The following is a 24287-nucleotide window of genomic DNA, read 5'->3' on the forward strand; positions in this document are numbered from 1 at the left end:
ACCTAAAAAAAAAAATGTGTGAAATTAGTTACCATTTATCAAAACTATTTCAAGTCTTATCTACTGATGGAGCTGATGGGATATGATGGAAAGGTCCAGAATAGCTGAAACTAAATGCACCTAGAGATGGTTTTGTCAATTGCTTGTTACCAAAGTCAAGAATGAACCTTGAAACTCAAATTCGGTGCGATTAAAATATTGAAAGTGCGAGGAACAAAGTAAGGACAAAGAAAAGAAGAAACGGGAGGGAGAAAGAAAGAAAGGTAGGATGGATGAAGAAAAGAAAAAGGAGACCACAGAACAAGAAATATAAATAACATTTTAGCATCCCAGTGTCCTACGTCTCATATCCATAAGGCTACTCTGCAACAGATGTGGCGCAGCTGTGGAATCTCCCTGCTGACTTAAGTTGTCATGTCTCCTTTTTCCCGCAGACATCAACGAGTGTGAGGACATCGGCGACAAGGTGCCCTTGTGTCAGAACGGGCAGTGCACCAACACAGAGGGATCGTACAAGTGCACCTGTTTGCCGGGCTTCGTCGCCTCTGCCAAGCCGCACAAATGCATCCCGGGAATCCCTGAGTCCGAGCTCATGGAGGCCGGAAACTGAGACACAGAGCGTTGGAGCGCTGGCTTCTCCCGCTCCCTCAAAGATCGCCTTACACCTCCCGCCCCCCCGCTCCCTCCCTCTGCCCTTCTCCCCGAGGGCCCGGCACTAAATCTCCAACAGTAACGCTGAAACGTCCAAACTCGTTTCCCTAAACACCACACGCACACACACAGACACAACCATGTACATACAAAAGCACACACACACACTAGCATTCAGCACAAAACACACTCATATCCCCTTTATACACATTCAAGAGGACCAGGAAATGTGCAGTGAATGTATTACATGGGATTTAGTATTCACCAGATATCCATTTGCCTTAAAGGGATTTTGTGGACTGATATTTTTTTATTCAGTGACCCCGGGCAATTAGATACGCAGATATATTTTCCACATTATTTTCTCTGTCACTTTCCTTTTTCTTTTCTTTTTTTGTTATTTATTTCATTTACATGACGGGCCTCTGCAAACTAACAAAGCAACCTATTTCAGAGGGCATACTTGATTCCTCTCGGTGTATTTGTCTCACCAATTGACCTCAGAGACAGTGTGGGGAGATGATAAATGTATTTTGTAAAAGAAGGAATGTCATAAGAAATCAGCCATATATCAGCATATGCATCACTGTCAAGCCTCTTAACATCATTGTCTCCTTCAGTCATTGTAATTAGCTGTGACCTTGGACTAAATGGATGCCGGGGTCGACACGTCAGAAAGAACTTTTCCCACAGCTGCCTTTCTTCAAGATTAACTACGAGTAGAAGTTGAAGAATCTCCGGACAAAGAGGAGTCAGCACAGCCAAACTTTTAACGTTAAAAACTTCAGCCTTTTACATGAGCATGGAAAGACTGTAGATGTATATGATGATATGTTTTGAAAGCGGTGCAATAGGTGTAACCTGCCTTCCTCTGTTTGACACCATTTTCACATAATACCAGCAATGAAGTAGGAAAACATGGACTCAGTTACTGACCCCGTTTTTGTCTCTCTCTTTTTAACAGTATTAACTTGTTTTATACTTAAAAATACTAAAAAACAAACGTGACTTTAATTCTAGGCTCCGTTCTGGCCTAACTTTTGGAAGTACAGAGAGGTACGTTGGCTGAAATCATCCACAAATATCACTGCTTAAAATGAGAGATTGGTTTTATGCACCAGTATCACACAGGCAAAAGGATTTCTTGATCACCCACAATGCAATTGGAGCTCAGAGCCTACATCAGACCATTCCCATGTGTGCATCTCTGAATGCATGAAAAGACAAAGGCTCCACTGGAGAGGTTTGGTATATTTTGTACAGATTTAGTATTATGTATTATTTTTGTTACATATCCTCTTAATGCATTATAGCACAACCAATATTTTGTTTGACATAAAACATAAAATGTAAGAAAAAAAAACCTGGCATTATAGCTTTGTAGATTTATATATGTCTGTACAAATGTTTTTTTGTTTTTGTTTTTTTAAAGCATATCCTTTTATGTATGAGGAGAGTGGCTGACACTGTACCAGAGGAACTGTGTGTATACCCTGCCCTGTGGAGCAGACAATGAATTATATTTTTTGGAAGTGGCAGCACTGTTCTAATCACAGACGTTTTGTCTCCTTAAGTTCGTTACAAAGAAAATGCTTTTGAAATGCAAGCACCGACTTCTGTGCATCACAACTTTACAGCTAAATACTAGTAACTGTAAAAATGATTTCCTTTAGTCTCTGTTGGATCCTTATGTCATGAATGTATCGTAGACAGTATCGGCCTTCTCATTTGGTTTCTGAATTCCCATTCCTACGGTATCATCTTTTATATTCAGGAAATCCCAACAACGCAAGACGCATAAAACTCTAATTCTAACTGTGGAGGATGACGAATGTTGATGCCTTTAACCTGCATTCATAACCTAGAAACCAACAGTTGTACAAATGTTTTCACTTGATGTTCACTATTACTTTACTGGGTTGTTCAAATCATTGGCTGAACCGGATCGACACTCTCACAGTACGGTCAAAGTTGGAATATTTAAAGCCTTTTAAAAAACGCTAATAACTTGAGATAAATGTCTTGTTGTAAAGCTGTGGTCGATGGAAATATCATGCTCATTCATTTTGTTTACCTCTTGGCTGTAATCACTATCAGTCATCAAAATAAAACATAAAAAATATCAGTCTCTTTGATAATTGACTTTGAAAAGTGGCACCAAAATCACATCACATCACATTCACCATCTGTATATTCAGTGTTGACATATGATAACAAGAACAGGAGATTTTTGGTAGTTTTACAGTGTGCGCCTACTAATGATCAGAAAGTCATTAGATGGTATTCTTACGCCAAACAGGCTACCGAACAGTTTGGTGCAAGCATGTACATGGATCATTTGCATATTATTGTGTAACTGTGATGTGTTCAGCAGTTGTGGAAGTATTTCGCAGATCCTTTACTGAAGTAAAAGTGTGACAAACTACAAAACACATCCCAAAGTAAAAGTGGCCTACTCATCCAGAAAGATCCATCAACTGTGTGGCATTCAGTCAATTTTGATGGATTGTAGTTAAAACTATTATGTTTGATTGATCAGCAAACAAAACAGCATTTTAATGTTGCAGCAGTAGGACAACTGTGCTCGCAGTGTATGAGCAGATTCTTACCTTTTGTTTATTTGACCGTGGATATGAAGAACAAATTCTGTATACAATCCTCAGAACTATTAATAAGTCAGAGCTGGGGTCTGGAAATTCATGTTCATGAATGAATCTCGCGTAACAACATTGAAATGATTTATAATACTACATTCCCCCCTAGTGGCCAGATTATTGAACTACGTAATCACGTCCACTGGTCAACCAGGGGCGTATTCCTTTACTCTGTCGAGCATTAATATAACTGGCAGTGTGTTTTAAAACTATGGATGTATTAATGAGAACTGGATTGGACCAACCCAGGAATTGCTCTTAAAAAAAAAAAAAAAAATAAAAAGCATTCCTGAAGGAAAAATAAACAAAACAGTTTGACCCTTCGGGAGCTCCGTTGGCGAATGAGCCTCATAGGATTCTGGGAAATTGTGTTTATCGCGCAATACCGCGTCCACATCGTCCGCACGAATACATGAGCGTATTGCGTTGGACTACATCTCCCAGATTGCCAACGCGTCGCTCGAGCCGCAACCTCTCGTGCGCTGCTGGGCTGTTAACGGGAATCTTTGCGTCATAAAACGCTCATTTGAGGCGACGGACCGAGAGCAACTTGGTAGCCAACGTTTGTTTTGAATGCCGCCATTGGACGAGTGGATACTTGGCTAGAAAGTAGGAAGACGTATGTTGCACGTGAACATGCGGTAACAGCTTGGCGACAATGTAACTGATATCATGTCTGGTAATTAGTGGAGGTGGAAGGATGCGTTCACGGTCTGTGTCGCCCGTTTTGACGCACAGTATTAAGCTCTCGAGAGCCTCACATTAAAGTATCTATGCTATTCGCCCCTCACAGTCCAGTTACCCATCATTTACACAACACACACATTCGAGAACCAATTCTGTTGTGTGGTGGAAGGAGTTCTGGTCATTTTTATTGCCGGTTTAATTTCCTAAATGGCAAAAGAAGAATGCATTTCACAGTGGAACGAAACGACACTGCGAAACAGGAAAGTCTTTCCCACATTCACTCCTGTGTCAAAGGACACAAACAGTCAAACTGCTGGAAACTCGTCAGAAGATGACACTCGGTCCTCAAACGGGGCAGCAGCTGCTCAGTTCTCGGCCGAGGAAAGCAACGAGTCCCCCGGCAAAGTGCTGCTGATGCTGGTGGTGGGACTGTCCTTCTCCACACGCCTCTACAAGATAACAGAGCCCCCTCATGTGTGGTGGGTAAAAAGTCGTGCATGTAGATGTGTGCATCATTACCAGTGTGTTCTCCCTTGTACGTGACGACTCGTCTTGGTCTTTCAGTTGGGATGAGACACACTTTGGAAAGATGGGAAGCTACTACATCAATCGGACCTTCTTTTTTGATGTCCATCCTCCTCTTGGGAAGGTGGGATGTGCAGACTCGAGTGTCTTCCAGGTAAACCTGTCTCGTGCGATGTGTATTGATCTTTGACTCTGTGTTGCAGATGCTGATCGGTCTCGCTGGTTACATGACTGGCTACGATGGTACCTTTCCTTTCTTAAAGCCCGGGGACAAATATGAACACCACAACTACTGGGGGATGAGAGGGGTATGATGCTTTCCAAATTCTCTCTCTAAAAAAAAAAAAAAAGAAGTATTTTCCAATCGATTATCAGTGCACTTTCAATATACACGTATAGTCTATATTAATAGAGGGACAAGATATATTAAAGCTGCTCGTGCGTTATCTTACAGTTTTGTGCCGTCCTGGGCTCCTTTCTCCCAATCTTTGCCTACCTCATAGTGCTGGAGCTGTCTCAGTCTCCCACCGCTGCTCTCATCACTGCCACCCTGCTCATATTTGGTGAGTTTTCACAACTCAAAGTCAAACTCTCTTCGGTTTCCTTGTTTTTTTTTTCCTTTTACGTGCACAATGTAGGAGCTAGAAATGACAATATTTGGTCCACTTAAAAGTGTGACTTTTAAATAAATTTCTATACTCGCCATTGTATTAGTTTAGATTTTTACTCACACCAATTTTGATAAATATGAACACCATCTATTTAGATATCAAATCATTCAAGCCATTTAAAGATAGAGCAGCATGCATTGTGATAAGGAGGATGAATTGTGCTGAATGTCAACTTCTTGACAGACACTGGCAGCATCTCCATTTCCCAGTACATCCTGCTCGACCCCATACTCATGTTCTTCATCATGGCAGCAATGTTTTGCATGGTCAAGTTCAACCAGCAGAGATACAGGTAGGACACTCCTACACACCACTTTATCTTTTTATTTTTCTGTTTAGTCCTGAAACTACAATCTGATTAATCAATTAGTTGTTGAAAAGTAAAAGTAATTAATCAATATGCTTAATTTATTTTGTTTTTCAGAAGGTACACTGCTCTGAATATGAATTACTTATTTAATAGTTATTTTTCTGGTGTTTTCAGGCCTTTCGCTGCCTCCTGGTGGCTTTGGCTGGTACTGTGTGGCGTGAACCTCGCTGGGGCTTTGGGGGTGAAGTTTGTGGGTCTGTTCATCATCCTGCTGGTGGGGCTGAACACCATCTGGGACCTGTGGAGACTTCTGGGAGACCTGAGCCTCTCACTGGTAAACAGCAGCATATTTTAAATGGCACCCAGTACGGATAGTGTTGATGAATATTGTTGGAGGTTCGACTCTCCTTCTCACTGTGCTTTCTGGCTCCAGATGGACATTGCGAAGCACTTCCTGGCTCGGATCGTTGGACTCATCCTGCTTCCACTCTTCCTCTATGTTACAGTATTTGCGGTGCACTTTGTTGTGTTGAACAAAAGGTGGGTGTGATTGTCGGTGGTTATCTTACAAAGCACTCCGTGATGACATCCACCACATTGTTTAAGGGAAACAATTGTTTTCTCTCGTCAGTGGACCGGGAGATGGTTTCTTCAGCTCTGCTTTCCAGTCCCGTCTGATTGGGAACAACCTTCACAACGCGTCCATGCCAGAGTGTGAGTTCCAATCTGAATAAAACCAAATGTGGCAACAGCTGTGTTTACTGAAACACTAAGAAGAAAGTTAAAAAAAGAGGTCAAAGAGAAATGTAGACATTCCTACAGTATGATAGCCAGATGGGCTGAAATGTTTGTTTACATTTTACTGTCTTGACAAAGTAGCATGTCAGCCTTTCCGTATTAAGGTTTTTTTTTATTCTCAGTTCCATAATAGACAGGTGCAGAGAAGCCTTGTTGCTTTTAACAACATTTCAAAAGACATTTTTCAGTAAATGTTTTGCGCTTTAATGAGCTACCAGTAATCCTCCTGATGTCTTGTTTTTCTCATGCAGACCTGGCATATGGCTCCACCATTACAGTGAAAAACCTCCGTATTGCTGGAGGCTACTTGCACTCTCATTGGCACTTATATCCAGAAGGAGCAGGAGCGAAGCAGCAGCAGGTCAGGCTGTAGGTTTAACATGGAAATAATACTGTGTGTAGTTTTATCTGTGCTGCTTTCTTTTTGCTCTGAATAAATATTTTTCTCTGATTTGTGCTGCCAGGTGACGTCCTACCTCCACAAGGACTACAACAACTTGTGGCTGGTTCACAGACAAGACGAGAACAATTGTGAGAAAATACTGTTTATTTACATTTCCAATTATTTCTTTCAAATTGTAAAAAAAAATCAAGTATGGTAATTTTTTTGTTTACATCTGTTTATCTTTAATAAGCTCAATCTGGGACTCCTGATCTGGTTCGTCATGGTGACATTATTCGATTAGAGCACAAAGAGTATGTAAAGACAGTCTACAGAATAATGAAACTAAAATGTATTTATCAATTACATGATTTTGTAAATGTTTTCTATATAATGTCGTTTTTACGGGTCCTTTCAGAACAACCCGTAACCTCCACGCTCACCTCCACGAGGCCCCTCTGACCAAGAAACACTTCCAGGTTACCGGCTATGGCATCGTGAGTAGGCCCGTAACATCAATCTGCACTGAAGGGAAGGTTTCTTTCGCTCTGTACAGATGAGGTTTGCTTTCTGTTAAAGTTTGGAGTTGCTTCACTGTTTATTGCCTTAATGAGCACTAATAACATATTTGATTCTGACTCAGTTATTACGTGTTTGCGTGTATTAAAATCCATTCGGTCTGGTCTTAGAATGGCTCAGGGGACACCAACGACCTCTGGCAGGTGGAGGTGTGTGGAGGCCGGAAGGGCGACTTGGTGAAGGTGCTGCGTAGCAAAGTCCGCTTTCTTCACCGAGGCACCGGTTGTGTGCTTTACTCGTCTGGCAAGACTCTTCCAAAGTGGTAAAACTAGTCTTCTCTGCTCTGATTACCTACTTTTTCTTTTATTTACTTCTGTGCATGGACAGTCAACACATGTTGTTTGTGTTCAGGGGCTGGGAACAGGTAGAGGTGACCTGCAGTCCCTACTTGAAGGAGAGTCCGAGCTCTCAGTGGAACATCGAGGATCACATCAATCCCAAATGTAGGATAAACACGTTCCAGGCTCTCCTATAACTTTCTTTCAGTTTGTCAAACACAAACTAACGTGTTACATCTCATTGTGTGTGTCCTGGCAGTGCCCAACATTAGTCTGTCTCTGCTGAAGCCCCACTTCCTGGAAATCTTACTGGAGTCCCACATTGTTATGATAAGAGTAAGTAACTATGAGAACATAAATTAGTCCGCCTGCCCTCAAAAATCTGTGTTATTATTGCATATTATTATGTGTATTTCAAAAACATATGTTTTTAGGGTAATAGTGGCTTAAAACCCAAAGACAATGAGATGAACTCCAAACCGTGGCACTGGCCCATCAACTACCAGGTGCATTGAATCATCTATGGTATAAGATTCAAATTGAATGTCTGGCTTTTTTTTTTTCTTACCCACAAATGTTTGATTTATTTCCGTGAAGGGACTGAGGTTTTCTGGAGTGAATGAGACCGAGTATCGTGTTTACCTGCTGGGAAATCCCGTAAGTCTTTCAAGCTGGCTTCATTTTCCTGTTGTCGCATCTGTCCGACCACCACGAGCCCTCCTGATCAAAATGCTCCTTCCCAGGTGGTGTGGTGGATAAATCTGCTCAGTTTGGGGTTGTATCTCATCATGGTGGCGGTGGCATCCGTAGCCCTCCAGAGAGGTTTCTCATTGGGCCAAAAAAGAATAAGTATGATTGTTGACAGTTGCACACAGACTGATCAGTCATGATGGAAGTAAAAAGAGGATTTAAAAGTCTGATAAATGTCCTTTACTAAACCCTTGTGTTTCAGAGCATTGTCATGTGCTAATGAGAGGAGGAGGACTGCTGCTTCTTGGCTGGCTGCTTCACTATGCACCTTTCTACACGATGGGCCGTGTCCTCTACTATCACCACTACTTCCCTGCAATGCTCTTCAGCAGCATGCTATCAGGTACCAAATCCCACTGCACTGTAACTTGTAACATGTCGGTGGCAGGGTTAAAACATTCTGCTTGTCCGTCACAGGAATGACGTTAGACATCCTGCTGAGAAGCGCTGACCTGCTGCTCCGCCCACCTTGTTCAGATTGGCTGCAGAGAGCCGGGCAGATGGGACTTCTGCTTAGTGTTCTTTACGGGTAAGCTTACTTTGCAGAGCGCTGAGAAAGGAACATCCAAACGGTGTTTTAACGATTTTACATCTCGTTGCATATTTTAACGCAACATCGAAAAGTTTTCCCTTTTACTTTGTGTGAATCACTGTCATCTATTTTCTGTGTGTCAGTTTCTACCTGTTTCACCCTCTGGCCTACGGCATGACGGGGCCGCTTGCACACGAGCCGGGCAGCGCCATGACCGGCCTGAAGTGGATGGACTCCTGGGAGTTCTAGCCAGCTTTGACGTGTACTGTTCTGAATATGAGGGACGTGAATCAATCATGTGTCTCATAGATGGACTTTATAGAGTGTGTACACATAGAAATACTTTTCTTAAGGTACTGACTGAATCTCCGTTTGTGTCACAGCATTTCCACACGTTGTAGTTGAATCATGTCTGAAGAATGCTGGTTAAGACAGACCTGAATCAATACGATATGAAAGTCAAGAGGGTTTGTGGAGTATTCAGTATTGAATCATCACCAAGATGCCTTAACTCACAACACAACTTCCTTCCTGGACTTAGTGTGTACTGTATTTCACAATAATAAAATGAAGTGCCTGAAAGGAAATCTGAAAAGTTCAAATGGTCGTCAAATTTAAAAACCACTTCCATAGTTACAGGCTATCAGAGACTGTGTTGTCATTTGCGATTGTTCTGCCACTAGTGACGGTATCTTGGTATTTTATTTAGCCAATACCGCAGTCGAGTACTGCTCCTGTTTTTTACACCATAAGACTACTACTGACTCTCAGTGTTTACATTTCAGTGTCATCAATAAACAGTATTCTTGCAATAATATTCTTGTATTCTGTTCTGCTCATATAATCAATATTTCATTTGTAAATTTTGTGAAAAAAATTCAAAGCTTAAAGCCTAAAGCTTAAGCTTGAAATAGAAACTCCCTCTAGAAAAATTGTCTGTGCATTGTAGTAAAGTATATCGTCACTATAATTATTTTTCAATCAGGTGGGTATAAATAAAATAAGAAATGCCTTGGCAAAAAAATAAAATAGTTAAATACCAATGCTGTGAGACAAGTACAGTAACACAGGAAATGACAAATAATTTGAAATATATAGATGTAGAATTTCAAAAAAAAATCTTAAGAGTAAAAAAAAAGGTTGCCATGTTCAATGGCACCTTAAAGTGTCCCAATAACCATGTAAAACCATGAAAAGATATCAAACCACTTCTGATTGGTCAGACTGTTATCTTTTATCTGTAATTTATTCGGGACTTTTCTGTCAAGAAATTAAATTTCATGAAAATGTAACTTTTTTTTCAGAATTAGTTATTCACAGTTTATAGTAAAATGTGTAAATCTTTGCCGCTGCATTATTCATGTATGTATCTAGGCAAAAATAAATAAAAAAATCAATTGTAATGTAGGAACCGAAGTAAACCCATCCAGTCTGAGAAAGAACAGCACATGATGTCCATCCTGTATTTTGACACCTCTGGGTTTTCCTTCATGTTGATTCCCGTCTTCCGTAAAGCGAGTGGAGCCGCCTGGCGGCGCAGCTGTGGAAGTGCACCGGCAAAACACGTCAACTCCTAATGCGGGGCTGCTCCCATTGGTCGCCGTCGGTCACGTGCCCATTCTGAAGATGGCGTCTCCAAATGGAGGTAAATTCTAATTCCTTACCCCGCTGCGCTGCGGCTAAACTGTCAATTTGGACATTTTTAATCACAGTAAACCGTCAACGACGACAATGCTGTCGACCCGAACGGCGGGACCAGCGGAGTGCGCGTGTTAAGCGCTGTGTTTTAGTGTTTCTTCCCCCTCCCGCCCCGGTGGCCGGAGAACCCGGTCTATGTGGGAGTCCAGTGAACCGGGAAGCGCAGCGGGCTCCGGACCCGCCGTCCGGTCCGACCCGCGGAGCCGGTACCGGTGCTGCTGTGCTTACGCGCGGGTTATATCACTGCACAACGTCAGGCCCGGTTGTCGTCCTGCGGTTCCGTCTTGAACGATGTGTACCGGAGCTGCAACTTGTTCCGATCAGAATTCAGCGCGGTCGTCTTGGACTCCAGCACGGCTGCAGAGATCCGTTATTTCCGGGATGGTGTTATAAATATATCGTGTTTTCCAGAGGACGTGACATAATAAACAGTCATTTAACACATGGAGTATTGAAATATATCCAAAATATTATGTTTTGTGAATGAAAAGTGTGTTTTTTCAAGTCATACCAAACATGACATGTTCTGTCCGTGTCCTGTTTAATTTGTATTTTTAACAATATTTTTGTTTCTCGGCTGTACAGACTATGTCACCATCTGCCCACTATGTTTGTTGTTATCAAAGGTCAGAGGTTAAAGACAGTACGTGGCATATTTGCAATATTCAGCAAAAGGCCAGCTCTATTGGTTAAATTATATTTTCACATTAGAGCCGATATATATATAAAAAAAAAACATAAATGCGTACCCGGTACTTTGAGTGACTTTGGATAAAACAGTTGGGAAGTGCTGGTGTACGATTCCCTCTGAAACTCCACCGTGCACACACATCCTGAGATACATTTTTAAAAAGAAAAAATATGTTCTCCGTCTTTACAGGTGATGATTTTGAGTCCTCTTTGCTGAGCTTTGAGAAGCTGGACAGAGCCTCACCAGACTTATGGCCAGAACAGTGTGAGTTTATATCCTCCCTGCTCCTCTCTGATTGGTTACTAATATGGCATGATATTATGTTTAATCTCCAATTATCCTCTAATCTTTTCACACAGTACCTGGAGTTGCGGAATTTGCTGCATCTTGTAAAAATGTAAGTAAGATTCACTGTGGCTCGCTTTGATTTACAAACTACGTGTCGACGAGATCTGTAAATCTTCTCATGAATTGTCTGCTGAGGGCCTTTGTTGTATCTCCATCGCAGCCAATCACTAATTCGCCCCCCAAGTGGATGGCTGAACTGGAGAGTGAGGACATTGAGATGTTGAAAGGTTCGTTCAAGCAGCAGAAATCCTGTTGCTTTGAGAGATTTTCGGTGTACCTGCAACTGTCGGTGTTAAAGAGGAATATTGGAGAGAGTGAAACAGCGGGAACACGTAATCCCGTCAAATGGGATAACATTTTCCAAAACTAGTCTTTCATTATGGGTCCTGTCATCCTTTTCTGCAGAGCTGGGGAGTCTGACCACAGCCAACCTGATGGAGAAGGTCAAAGGACTGCAGAATCTCGCTTACCAGCTGGGCTTAGAGGAGTGTAAGTACATGAATGACACAAACTCTGCAATACGCTGGTGATCCAACCTAAAAAAAAAAAAAAAAATAAAAAAAGGCCTCCACATTTGTTCCCTCTTCTGAACAGTTGAATAAAAACTGTGGGACAGGTTGCTGAGAACAAAACAGAAGAGGTGAGGTTAATCACAAGCCATCCTGGTCGGTCACATGTTACCACCAGATGGCGCTCATAGCCTTTCTAGGCTTTTGCTTGTGTATTAAGTTGTGGGAGACTTCACAGCATCCTTCAGTGCTTTCACATTCAAATTCAAAACAGGGTGACTTCACATGGGCTTATATGATTTTGTCCAAAACCAGAATAGATAATGTTGGAATTGTAACTTTGCAGCTCTTATGTCAAACAGAAAAAAAAAAAAATGCAACTCCAAGGTCTAAAAATAATGGATTTAGGTCAATCTTGTTAAATGGAATAGGTGAGAAAGAAGCGCATGCCCGCAAGAGCCGGTACATCAAATGCTCAAAGCATTTGATGGATGCAAAATCTATTTTTTAATCCACTGCCGGCTGCCTCCATTGTCATAATCCTTGTGGAGTGTGGATTAGAGAGATGTCACTAAGTGCTCATATTTTAAGAGAAAGAGAGAAAAATGGGTATTTTTTTTTTAAAGAGGAGAAAAAGTGCACAAGCAATGAGGAATTGTGGTGTTCCCCACTCTTACTGTGATGAGATATATAAATAAACATACATGGAGGTTTTTTTTTTTCTTAACTCAGTTATATTTAGCTTTATATGCCGGTACATATAAGAGCAAAGTGATGAGATTTAAAGAGCAGTAGATGACGATGCACTGCAGCCTCCAGATTTTTTTGGGCTTGCTTTTAAAACTCCATCAAGACAGCCTTTACTCAATTAATGCTGGGCATAATTTGGAGGCATGTAAGTGGAAACATTTTAATTATCTAAAAAGATCATCAGATTTAAATGTCAAAGATGTGCAATTGTATAATCTAAGTAGAGAGTGCAAACATATAATCAAGCTAAATAATCCCTCCATATATTGTGTTGCATGTGTTATTTTTGCATAGGCCACAAGTTGCAGTCATTTAGTAGAAAAAAATGTCTAATCTCCTTGACTTGCTTCAACCAGGAGAAGCATGTAATCTGGCTGGTATAAAGATGTTAGCTGTCAAAGGTGCAGGACTGCAGGCTTTGCAATCTTGTCATGTACCGCGGGATGACGGGACACAATGATGGTTATTATTGGTGTCAGAGCAGCCCTGTAATCGGTGCCTGTTTAATGCTCTCTGGTTTAATTTTCTCCTTTTCCTGGCTGTCAGGGCAGGCCTTGTAAATCTCAGCTACTTTTTCATCATGTTTGTGCACTCTTCAGTACCCGTAAACATACTCCACAGAGGCAAGGCAAAGCGAGGGCAGGGTACAGGATTTACTGCCCCTCCCCCTTCAACATGTGGACCATTAACAGAGGGAGCTGGTTAATGGGCCGAGCACAATCAAGCAGTGAAAACTCAGCCGCCCTGCTGCAGTGAGCAAGAAAACCTGAAGCGCACATTCACCCAGAACACACCTCAGCCCAACTAGTGCCGGTTTCCTGCTTTTTCTTTTGTGCCCTGTGCACATACCTTACACTGCACACTCATGTTTGTAGATACACATCAACATGGTGGCGATAGGAGAATGCAACATGCCCTTAATGTCCCGCCTCCCCCCCCCCCCACACACACACACACACCTCCACAAAAAATGGCTGTGTGACGCTGGCCCGGTTAGTCCCAGAGGGGCTCGACGCGTGCCTCCTCCTCCAGCCCCAGCTGTTTCTCCGCCCCGTGATGAATGCCCCTGTCGTGGGCCGCTGAGCGCAGGCATCAAGCCCCAAGTCCCTGGGGAAAGCTGAGGACTCTGATAAGTGCTGTTATTGGAGGTAATTGAAAGCTGAGTGTTCCTGTGGGATGCAGCTGAAGGGCCTCAGCTACTGAGATGGCTGCTAACATGGCTGTGTGGAGAGATGGTGGGATTTGGCACTCTCACACTTGTGGGCTCAAGACTACCGAGTACCATTTAATTATTGTCTTCAGGAGGTGCTGTTGAGTGGGAAAGGTTTGTGCTGTGGACTGCTGTAGATTGTATCTTGAGCAGAAAAGCTGCCACTCAGCCGGTTATTATACTAAAATATTTTAGGCTACAGACTTTTCAAAGTTGTTGACTGTATTTTGCCAGCTTGAGTGGCACTGAAATCCAGTCTGGTCATGAACTAATTTTGTTTGTGGCTTTCACTTGGTTATAAAAAGTCACAAACACAGAACATATGTGTCACTTAGCAGACTACTTTTAAAATGATATCATCAAAATCTTTGGTATGTCAGCAACAGCAGCGTCACTTAGTGCTCTCTGGGTGTAAGACCACCTGCTGGGACTGTTGTTGCACCCCACCTCACCTCACCTCTCCTCTGCCAGGATGCCACCCGGCACACACCCCAGGCTGACCTCTGTTGCCTCTGCCTGTGTGAAGGTGAGACTGAAGGTCACCCTGGGCTGACGGCTCCTAATGGGCCTGCATTCACCGCCACCTCCTCCTCACCCCCAGGATCAATCTCCGGCCTATTAGAAGCATGCCGCTGCTGAATATGATTGCATTCACTGGGCCCCACTGGTGCTAATGTGCCTCCATCAATCCATCAGGGCGGGCTGACCGCGGGGCGGGCGGTTATGAAGTGCCTTAGCCGACAGCCGCTGAATGAGGAACAGGGGATGCTTCCCCATCCACTGCTGCCGCTGCTCTTCCTCCTCCTCTTCCTCCTCACCTCTACTATTTCACCACGCTTGTCTTTTCCGCTCCGTGTCTCCTTGGGCTCATAATTGCGATGAATGGCGGTGATGTGGTGCTTCCCCTTCAGGACGACACCTCCTGTGTAACGAAAGAGTGAAACAAGAATCTGAGATGGTTTCAGTTTTAGAAGCTCAGCTTTTATCATCTTAATCGTCTGAAAAGTCACTAACCTTGAGCCTCGTGTGATTACTTCGCTCAAACTGGCTCCCACAGGGACATTGCTCAAACGATTGCGAGTGCCGTTCGCACTAGTATTTCTAGACACAGTTATCATGTTGGAAAATCTTAAGTAGCTCCGCACACGTTTTGCAACAGGGTGACGTCTCCCTCCACGCCGTGGCAGCTCGCCGCCTGTATCTGATCGAGATTGCCAATATCTAAAACAGGATCAGTGTTGGAGCTGTGTGGAAGAAGAGCGAGGCAGAGCACACACACACACACACACACACACACACACACACACACACACACACACTTACACACCGCTCCTCAGTCCTGCCCGCCTGCCGCCTCCCTGAGCAGATCGGAAATGACACCTCATTTCCATAAAGGCATTAGGAATTCATTGGATTTTCTTTCCCAGCTAATCATAGTGTGGGTGTAAAACCTTTTAGGCTTTTTAATGAATGATTTTTGACTGATTGCCTATTAATAAGGACACCTCTTGAACAGGCGTAGGCTGGGCCAAGGGTTGGGAGGTGCAGATGTGTTTGTTTTGGTGTGTGATATATATATGTGTGTGTGTGTGTGTGTGCGTGTATGTTTGTCAGTCGGGCGAAAATGCATTGGAGGAGGGGGCGGGGGGGTGGGCCCTCTCGGCTGGGACATAAAGAGGAACCAGTGGCTCCCCTGGGAAATCACAGCTCGTGTCTGCATCTTAAATATCCCTGTGAAGTATCAATAAGTGGGTAATTGAATTTTGAACACAAACATGAGCGTCAGGTGTATGTGTTGCGAGGCGGGGGTGTTGGGCGGGGGCCTCGGCTGAATATGTGTGCCTCCAAGTGTTTCCATGCTTGAGTGTGTGTCATCTCCTCTGTGTCTCCCTTGTCCCCGGGGAGCAGGGCGGTGAAAGTGGATGTTAAATCCATTAAATAAAGCTTACAACCCGTAATAGCTGAGCAGCACTCGGAGATGAGCAGTGAGGGTCAGATAAGTCCTCTTAACTCTTAATGAAAGTGAATTGGGGCAGTCGGGGGGCCGGGGTCCAGGACTCCAGTTAACCCAGGCGGTCATCTGTCTTTGCAGCTAACAGGGGTCCGGCGGGCTCACCGGGAGCGTGCCATCAGGAGCAAGGGGAGGAGGCGGAGGGGGTCGGAGAAATGGGGGGATGATTACTCACATTTTACACACAGGGGAGTGGCGGTTGGGGGCGGGGGAGAGGGCTGCGACAATGACACCCAGATCACTCGGAGAAAGCAAGACGTTACACCACCGCGTTTCCTCCACATTTACATTCGAGCCACCTGGGATTGATGGAAATGATTCACCCGTGTGGAGCAGAACATCGGAGGAACCTCTGGGTTTGCAACAGTGTTGGTCCAGGACACATTTTAAATAACCTCCACGTAGATGTCTGCAGATGTAGCTTAATGTCTGCAGATGTAGGTTAATCTCCACATCTGGAGGGCCACAGCACTGATGTGGGAGCTGGGAGTGTCGCTGCTTAGATAATAAAATTAATTCAAGCAGCGGGAACAATCTAATTTAGGTAAAATTGTTATATATTACTACAGTAGATCGTGAAGGAATCTCTGGCCTGCTGGGGCTAAATGAGAATTAGATAGCAGCAAATCAACAGGGCACGGTAATGGCCCGCAGAATCCATAAGGTGTCATTTAGTATGGATGGCAGTCCTAACAAGATGCTGATTAACTTAGTGCAAAATTAGTAATTGACCTTTCTAATCAACTAAACAAATCTCTAAGTCCCCCTAATCAGTATTGATCTGCCCGGGTGTATCACAAAGCCTGTGTGTGTGTGTGTGTGTGTGTGTGTGTGTGTGTGTGTGTGTGTGTGTGTGTGTGTGTGTGTGTGTGTGTGTGTGTGTGTGTGTTGTCAGCGAGCCGTTGTGGGTAGTTTTAGGTTTTCTATCCTCGTGTTTTAATGTTTTGCACAACTGACAGAAATGTAGCCAGTGTCGTTTCGGTGATGTGTCTTAGAACAAAAAAATATATATTATAACTTATATTAAGGAAATCAAATTCACCCTGCAACGAGCAGGTGAAGGTTTTAATTGAGATCAACCGGTTATGAGATATAACATTTTATCAGAGACATTTCCTACAGAATCCCGTCTGCACATTTTACTACCTGATAGCTTCGTAGCTTCGTAGCTGCTACCAACAGGGTTCAGAGGATGGCGGCGTCCGTCTTTACGGTGGGTCAGTGAAGGTACCACTTTGGTCAGTTTATACTTTGGACTAAAATATCTGGACACATAATGGATTTGATGCCATGAAAAATTTAAATTATCAACAACTGTTGGATGTATTGTCCATCTTACACATGTGGGGTTTTTTTTAATAGTTTTTTTTAGTACAGAACACAGAGGTCGTGTGACGGAGGTGATTTGATGGAGTAAAAAGAGTAGAGGAGGTGGAGGTGGTTGGATTGAACAAACAGGACGGTTACTTTCACAAAAGTCAACGTGGATTTCTTTCAAATAACAAAAATGAGGTCACGTCATAATGTCAAGTATTTCAACATAATATACGTTAAGTAACTTTTATAACATTACTTCTGTAGAATGACTTATTTAAAGCCAATTCTTCCTCATTCTAACTAGTAGTTTTGATACCTAATAAGGCATCTTACCTTTCATGCATGACGCCGTGGACTGACCCCGCACCCTGCTGTGAATATAAAAAGAAAGCCAAACATTATAGATTGAGCGCACTGATTTATGTTTAATGGGGTCTTTAACGTAACGATATCCACGCGGCTCAGGTGGAGGCCGAAGTGAACCGTAATTAATGAGACTCGGTGGGGCGAGGATGATCAGGACGGGTGTCACAACCATCTCTGATCTGTTTTCAATGCAGAAATATAAACCTTCACTGTTCCTACTGTTACTGCTCCAAATACGAAAGTGGCATCAGTGTAACTGCAGTTTTCGGGTCATCCCGGTGTAATTGCTTTCCCTCGCCTAATTTTTTTGATGGCTTCATTTCAATCTGAAGCCACCCACTTCCCACCTCCCCTACCTATTGCACGATCAGGGGTCCCTTGATGACTTTGTTTAGGGTGATTTGAAAAGACAGCAAAGTGCAAAATGAATCCGTCCCATTCCAATTAGCATCATCTTTAACCTGATGATGGACACCTCAAGGTGACGTGGCCCCTACGCCCACATGCACGATTATCATTCCACCCTTGGCAACTCATCTAAATTACTAACTGCACCGGCTTTTTCATTAGCCGCTGCGGGCAGGGGGGGTGGGGGGCGTGGCCTCTGTACACCGACACAGGCAGACAGCAGCCAGTTGAGATCCTAATCACATTCTTCTTGCAGGCATTGTGAAGGTGGATGACTTTCTGCTTAATGCACATTTGAAATAAGTCCTCTCTCTGCTGTACTCTTATATTTCTGTGATTTACAAGAATTGTTAAATGCCAAATAACGTCTCTTGAGGTGATCCCAGCTTTGCAGCTCATAAAACCCGCTGTGGAGCCGAGAGGCTGCTCCTCTTCTCATCTTTAACAAAGAGTAATTACTGTTCCTGGGCGAAGTCTCTCCAGGGTTTACGGTGATGGTACAGGAGAGTCCCCGACGTCTTTGACAGGGTTTGTCTAAGACAGAAAAGCCTCAGCAATGATTGCTCTCGCATTGAAAACAGTTCCATAAAGGGCTTTCAGCAGGGACGACTCTGTTTCAGGGCCACAGAGGTTAACACAGCTGTGCTCAGCTTAGATCTCTGGATCCTCATCGCATACAGATACTCTTCACCTCACACCTTAATGGTCAATATGTGACTGACTTTGTGGCACGGTCTGTTATTATTTTTCACATGTGAAGTACAGTCATGTTTGTATTAACCTGGAGGGGATTTTACCTTCTCAGATTATGGTAATTGTTATATATCTTTTAGAGTTCTGTGTTGTTTTGCATTATTTCTTTTCCCACTGAACTTGTCATAGTTCCTCGGGTTCATTTTGTGACACCCCGCCCCTCCCTCCTCCTCCCCTCCCTCCCCCTTGGAGAGTCCTGTCTGCTAGGTTGAAAATCACTGCAAAAGCGCAGAGCTTTGATCAGCATGCCCCCTTTTGTCCTTGTTGTTTTGCATGTCATTTTTCCCCTGATGACATGTAGACGCATTTTGCTTCTGTACTCTCACATCTTTGTTACTTGGTTACACAGGAATACACACTTTGATGCGTATAGTCTGAGTACTTGTACCTCACTACATTGAAACAGCAATCACAAGCATCTTTGGTTGCTACGTGTCCATTTTATGTTGTTTTCCATGTGCTGAATGAACAGATGTTTGTATAAATTGCCTCCCAGTGTGACACTGCAGATATTAAATACATGCTCTGCATTACTAACCAACGGTTCTGGAGGGTTTGGAGCTGCAGGCAAATGCAAAGGCTGTCGGTTTCTTTCTGATTTTAACAACTTCTCAAAGATCGTTGAAGGTCGTAAAGCAAATTAAAATCTTCTTTTCTTGAAAACATCATTTGGATTAACGGGTTTATCTTAAATGATGCTGTGTCTTGTCTTCTTGTTTTCCAGCCAGGGAAATGACCAGAGGGAAGTTCCTGAACATTTTGGAGAGGCCCAAGAAGTGACAAATCTTTATTTTCCAAGCGACAGGAAATTTGGGATTTCAAGGTGATTCACAACAGTTCAAAGACTGTACATTCAAAAGATAAATCTGAGCTAAACGTTCACTCACACAGCTGAGATCTTCTCTTCAATCTCCTCAGTGCATCTGTTGTTCTCCAAATAGATGCCTTTACTTTTATGGAAACAAATCACTTTTCACTGAATTTCTCTGTGGCTGTTGACCTACTTTGACGAAATGTTCCCTATTTATTCTTACCTCTATTTTAAACATGAGTTACATTTTTTGCAGTTTGTGAAATTGTATAATAAATTTTTAAAATGAAAAGATAATCTAAGCCTTTTATGTAAAGTCCTCCGTGAAGTCGTTACGTTTGCAGCCGGAGCAGGTACATTTGTTGATGCAACAGTTTTAAGAGACTACTGAACTTTTAATTAGGGCACTAACTTCATGCCTCTCCACAAAGTGCAGCACCTCTCGGCTGTGGTGAGGAGCTCCGACGGGAGAGCGCTTTCCCGGCTATGGGGGCATGTTTTCCTTCTAATGAGCATTGGAAGCAGGGTCCCCGACACAAAACATTGCATAAAAATAATATTGCTCATTGTCATCGCCGCTAATAAGAGTTGACATAATTACTAGGACCATTTCTTTTCTAATTAGCACACTTCAGCTTTGTCGGAGCTAGCGGCCGGGCAAAAAGGGAATCAGACAGGCATGCCGAATGGGAAACAAAAAGAAGTCCATCCGCCATAATTAGGTAAGACAATGCCTCGGACTGTTCTCGGCTGGAGATGTCGCTGGGGCTCTGTCCGCTCACTCCCAACAAGTTACACTTCTCCCCAGGCCGCTAATAAGCCCCTAATTGTCTTTCCGATTCACACGGACAGAGGCCACCATTGCCTCAGTGGCTTCACCCCCTGCCTCTCACACGGACCCTGGCTCACCCCGCCACAAAAAATATGTATTATTGAATTCTGCAACGAGTGGCTTCCTCTGTTTGTGCCACTAGTGTGTCATAGTGGGTGGGAGGATGGGATTAAGAAAGCACCTATAATTAGGCCGATATCTAACTCTGTCCAATACCTGATCCAGATGCAAGCAGATGTTAAACAAAACTAACACAAATTATAATTGGTGGAACTGTCCACTGCCAAATTAACTGACAGATCTTGATTTGTCCAGTGAATCTGATGTTAATCTGATGCTGTTAAACTCAATTTTCAAGTGCAATTAATAAGTCATGGCATATGGTATTTAGGCTACTTTTTAAATTTTTGTATAGGTATTTACAATTTTTTTTTTGTAGATCATTAAGTATCCTTGAGTATTTTTTTTATTATCAAGACTTATTAAAACTATTATGAAAAAAATTATTAATTACGTTTTAACATTTATATAAATGCAGACTTAATGGTTTATTAGAAGTTGAAACCCTTCTCAGTATTTATTTATGCATTATAAGCATGTTTAACTGTATAACAAAATAGAAAGGATGAACAACATTAACCTGGCAAACACATGTTGGAATATGTCACATGATCAAAATGTTCTGAAAGCATAAGTATTCATTCTGCAGGAAATTAACTCAAATGTTGCACATTATAGGCTCATGGTTGATTTATATAGGCCTAAATTACCAATTATTATTGTGCACATATCTTGTATGTCAGACTGATGTGGTTTTAATGTTGCAACATATTTTAAAACCTCTTGGGTTTTTTGGTTGTTTTTTTTTAATGTGAAGTGATTTGTAATTTATTTGTTAAGTAAGACCTACAATAAAAAGGAGCAATGGTGATAAAGTTGACAAAGTATCTGACAAAATGGAGCTTACTTAACTTCCACCACTGCTTGCTTCTTATAGGCACGAAGCCTTTATAATGGCTACCTCATAGGCTAGTAGACATTGATTATAAGATGAAGGCTTGAATTTCTATTTGATCTTTTTTTTTTTAACCAATAAATACTAAATGGTCGTCCAGCTGTCACTGGAACTAGTTGAATGTGGACACTTGTTGATGCTTGCTGACGACCATTGATCAGTCTGCTGCGCGTCGACGTGGTTAAGCGGCCTGACATCCTCAATACGGTGCACGCACTGGTGGCTGCCTGTCACCCTGCAGCCGGACACCCCCCTCAGGAAACGGGTCAGTCGCTGCAGAGCTGGTCATCCATATGGAGAGAGAGACAGACAGAGAGAGACATTTAAAAAAAAAAAAAAACAGCCCCTCCATCCGTCCGCAGTGCGTTGGCCTGACCTCACATAGCCTCTGTGCCCCGACAAACGTCAATCCGATGTGCCCCGACGACTTAAATTAGCTGTCAATTAGTGCAAATTAATCAACTGCTCGCCTAATTAAGCAATGCCGACGGGCAGCTACCAAACACGCCATTGTGGAGGAGCCATGAGAAAGCTGCGGGACTTGCAAACTCCTTCTGCACTGGGGAGGAAGTGGAGAGGGGGCTGGGGGTGTGTGGTGGACGAGGGAGAGGGAGGGGGGGCAGTTTTCAGTTTTCCCCCTGACTCGGCTCTACATGTGTTCTGTCATCAAGTTGCCTGCACCCGTTTCAACACCGAGCATCCAGTTGGTTTCAGCACTCACACCGGCTGGTTTACATCACAGCTTCCAATCTGTTGGAGAATCTAATGAAACTAATTATTATATTTATTTAAAAAAAAAAAAGCTGCAGCCGGAGTTACATGAATGGGAATGAATCTTCATATATGTGCTTAACCTTTCTGCTGAGAATGATTTAATGCAATTCCGACTCTCCATTTGCACAAATGCATTTCAAGCATTGCCATTCATCAGAATATCATATTTGCTATTCATTGTACAGGAGGCTGTTTGAGATGTTGACCAGCTGCAGAATGACTTTCTAAACCTTTGAGGACACTTGGCTCCTAATTTTGCATCAGACCTAAACATGCAGGACAGAAGCAAGAAGAGCGAAGGAAGCAAGGAAGGGTGTGTGTGTGTGTGTGTGTGTGTGTGTGTGTGTGTGTGTGTGTGTGTGTGTGTGTGTGTGTGTGGGAGAGGGGGTGTGCAAATAAACAAAAAAAATGTCCAACAGCTGTTTGCTTTTTAATCTGCAACCCTCAGATCCTGCAAGTCTTTGATGGGCCACCCAATCTACACGAATGACTGAACTAAATCTTCCCTTAATCTGGAGCTTTATTAGGCAGCAGCCTCTCTTCTGCATGTAAATCAGCATGCAGCCATTTGCGTGGGAGATGGATTTCTTAAAAGCCACACACAGAGGAGAAAGTGTTCCACTATAACTTTCCTGTAATTAACGGGTCACTCTCGACTCTCACACTTCCATGTTAATAAATGACACGATCCCAACAGGCTGATATCTCATTAGCATATCCTAATAACATTGATTTTTTTCATTAATAGGATTTCCACTAAATAGGCCCTAATTAGTTTCAACTGGCCAAACACTAATTGTAACAGCAATATTTTTCTCCTTGTTAATCAGCAGCTCATTTCACTGTGTTTGATAGAAAATGTGACTTCTTCTCCAGTCGCGTGACTCGGTTCCCTCGCGCTTTGCTTCTTTTGCTCGGTAATTGAAATATACGCATGTGTTTATTTTTTTACCTGAGAGTTTCCTTCACTGCCTTTTTGCATTATTATTGTGTGCCAAGTAAAGGGAAGCCACTTCCACCATCCGCGCAAAATGGGCCAGACCCATATTTTCATGATTACAAACGAATTCGTGCCAAAACATTGAAATTTTGCAATAACGAAGAAAACACCATATAGGTTATTTCATAGAATTGCCTTAATTTGAACTGCTAATATATTCAATTATGACATTATTCATAATTCACTTTTTTTTTCTTTTTTTAACCCTCAATACTCTGATTCTCTGACTGACCCTGAAAAATCAAGCTGAATGGATGCATCTTTATCAACAATATTTTCTTAAATCAATTAAAAACGGTATTTAAACAATTAGGCTACACAACCCAAAATAAACACGTTTTATTTTGATCTGCAATTAATCATGAAAACGATCATATTAATTAGGCCTTTTGAAAAGGGCTAAAAATGCAAAAACAAAAAAAATCTCTAGCCTATATCAAAAAATTGCTTTTACAATTCATTATAATTATCAATAATAATAATGAATTTGACATGGTGATAGGGGTGCTTATTAGTTTATTATTTGCATTCTTTAATATGCTCGTGGCCCATATTCTGCGTCATTTCCCTGTGGTTTAATCTGCTGCTGCTGCTGCTGCAGCAGATTAACGCCGTGCAGAACCGTGCAGCTCACACTGCCTCCATGTCGTCCAGCTGTCGTTTTTTTTTTTTTTTTTTTTTTTTTTTAAATGGCCTTTGATTTGCGTGTGATGAGTTTCCTATAGCATCTGGAGATCAATTATCCATTCGTGTGAGCTAGTGCTCGGGCAGGGAGATCATAGCTGCCTCTTTGGGTTTGTATGTGTGTATCAGTGTGTAAACTACTCTGAAGAGGTAGTAATACATACTAATTTACTCCAGGAGATTGAGGTAATTTCCTAAAAACTGCAGAATTTCAAAGAGGTGTGAAATAGGCGGTTTAATTTGCTCAGACGTTCTAACGAACATTTGTGCAGCCTGGAGGGAGGGAGTTTATA

At 42.6% G+C, this 24287-nt stretch overlaps 3 protein-coding genes across 3 annotated transcripts in view; all 3 read left to right on the top strand.

Annotated features, from left to right (window-relative positions):
* LOC138632740 (latent-transforming growth factor beta-binding protein 2-like) overlaps positions 1-2773 on the top strand; it is an 80805-nt gene extending 78032 nt beyond the window's left edge. The window contains exon 41 of the mRNA XM_069718527.1: positions 435-2773. Coding sequence (XP_069574628.1) covers positions 435-610 — 176 coding nt within the window. The 3' untranslated portion in view covers positions 611-2773. The remainder of the gene's footprint in view (positions 1-434) is intronic.
* A 1010-nt stretch (positions 2774-3783) lies between these two features.
* On the top strand, positions 3784-9632 carry pomt2 (protein-O-mannosyltransferase 2). Its single transcript, XM_069718555.1, has 21 exons — positions 3784-4471; positions 4557-4641; positions 4721-4825; positions 4972-5080; positions 5372-5480; positions 5673-5832; positions 5932-6038; positions 6130-6212; positions 6548-6657; positions 6761-6827; positions 6932-6992; positions 7097-7175; positions 7368-7519; positions 7609-7700; positions 7795-7871; positions 7970-8041; positions 8133-8192; positions 8279-8384; positions 8488-8628; positions 8703-8814; positions 8961-9632. The coding sequence occupies exons 1-21, from the start codon at positions 4200-4202 to the stop codon at positions 9064-9066; spliced, it is 2265 nt and encodes a 754-aa protein (XP_069574656.1). The 5' UTR covers positions 3784-4199; the 3' UTR covers positions 9067-9632.
* A 773-nt stretch (positions 9633-10405) lies between these two features.
* On the top strand, positions 10406-21795 carry lin52 (lin-52 DREAM MuvB core complex component). Its single transcript, XM_069718545.1, has 6 exons — positions 10406-10462; positions 11396-11470; positions 11566-11603; positions 11715-11781; positions 11960-12043; positions 19603-21795. The coding sequence occupies exons 1-6, from the start codon at positions 10444-10446 to the stop codon at positions 19656-19658; spliced, it is 339 nt and encodes a 112-aa protein (XP_069574646.1). The 5' UTR covers positions 10406-10443; the 3' UTR covers positions 19659-21795.
* The last annotated feature ends 2492 nt before the right edge of the window (positions 21796-24287 follow it).

Source organism: Brachyistius frenatus, unplaced genomic scaffold (genome assembly GCF_029030835.1).
Source record: "Brachyistius frenatus isolate BFR_SWC_R1_liver_20210118 unplaced genomic scaffold, ASM2903083v1 Contig_193, whole genome shotgun sequence".
Taxonomy (NCBI): Eukaryota; Metazoa; Chordata; class Actinopteri; family Embiotocidae; genus Brachyistius; species Brachyistius frenatus.

Bases quoted from the DNA above. Each gene is read 5' to 3' on its own strand.
- pomt2 (XM_069718555.1), top strand. From the start codon at position 4,200: ATGGCAAAAGAAGAATGCATTTCACAGTGGAACGAAACGACACTGCGA. The intron at 6,993-7,096 runs GTATGTAAAGAC...GGGTCCTTTCAG, and splicing joins ATTCGATTAGAGCACAAAGA to AACAACCCGTAACCTCCACG. The intron at 7,872-7,969 runs GTAAGTAACTAT...ATATGTTTTTAG, and splicing joins CCCACATTGTTATGATAAGA to GGTAATAGTGGCTTAAAACC.
- lin52 (XM_069718545.1), top strand. The intron at 11,604-11,714 runs GTAAGTAAGATT...TCTCCATCGCAG, and splicing joins TTGCTGCATCTTGTAAAAAT to CCAATCACTAATTCGCCCCC. The intron at 11,782-11,959 runs GTTCGTTCAAGC...CCTTTTCTGCAG, and splicing joins GGACATTGAGATGTTGAAAG to AGCTGGGGAGTCTGACCACA.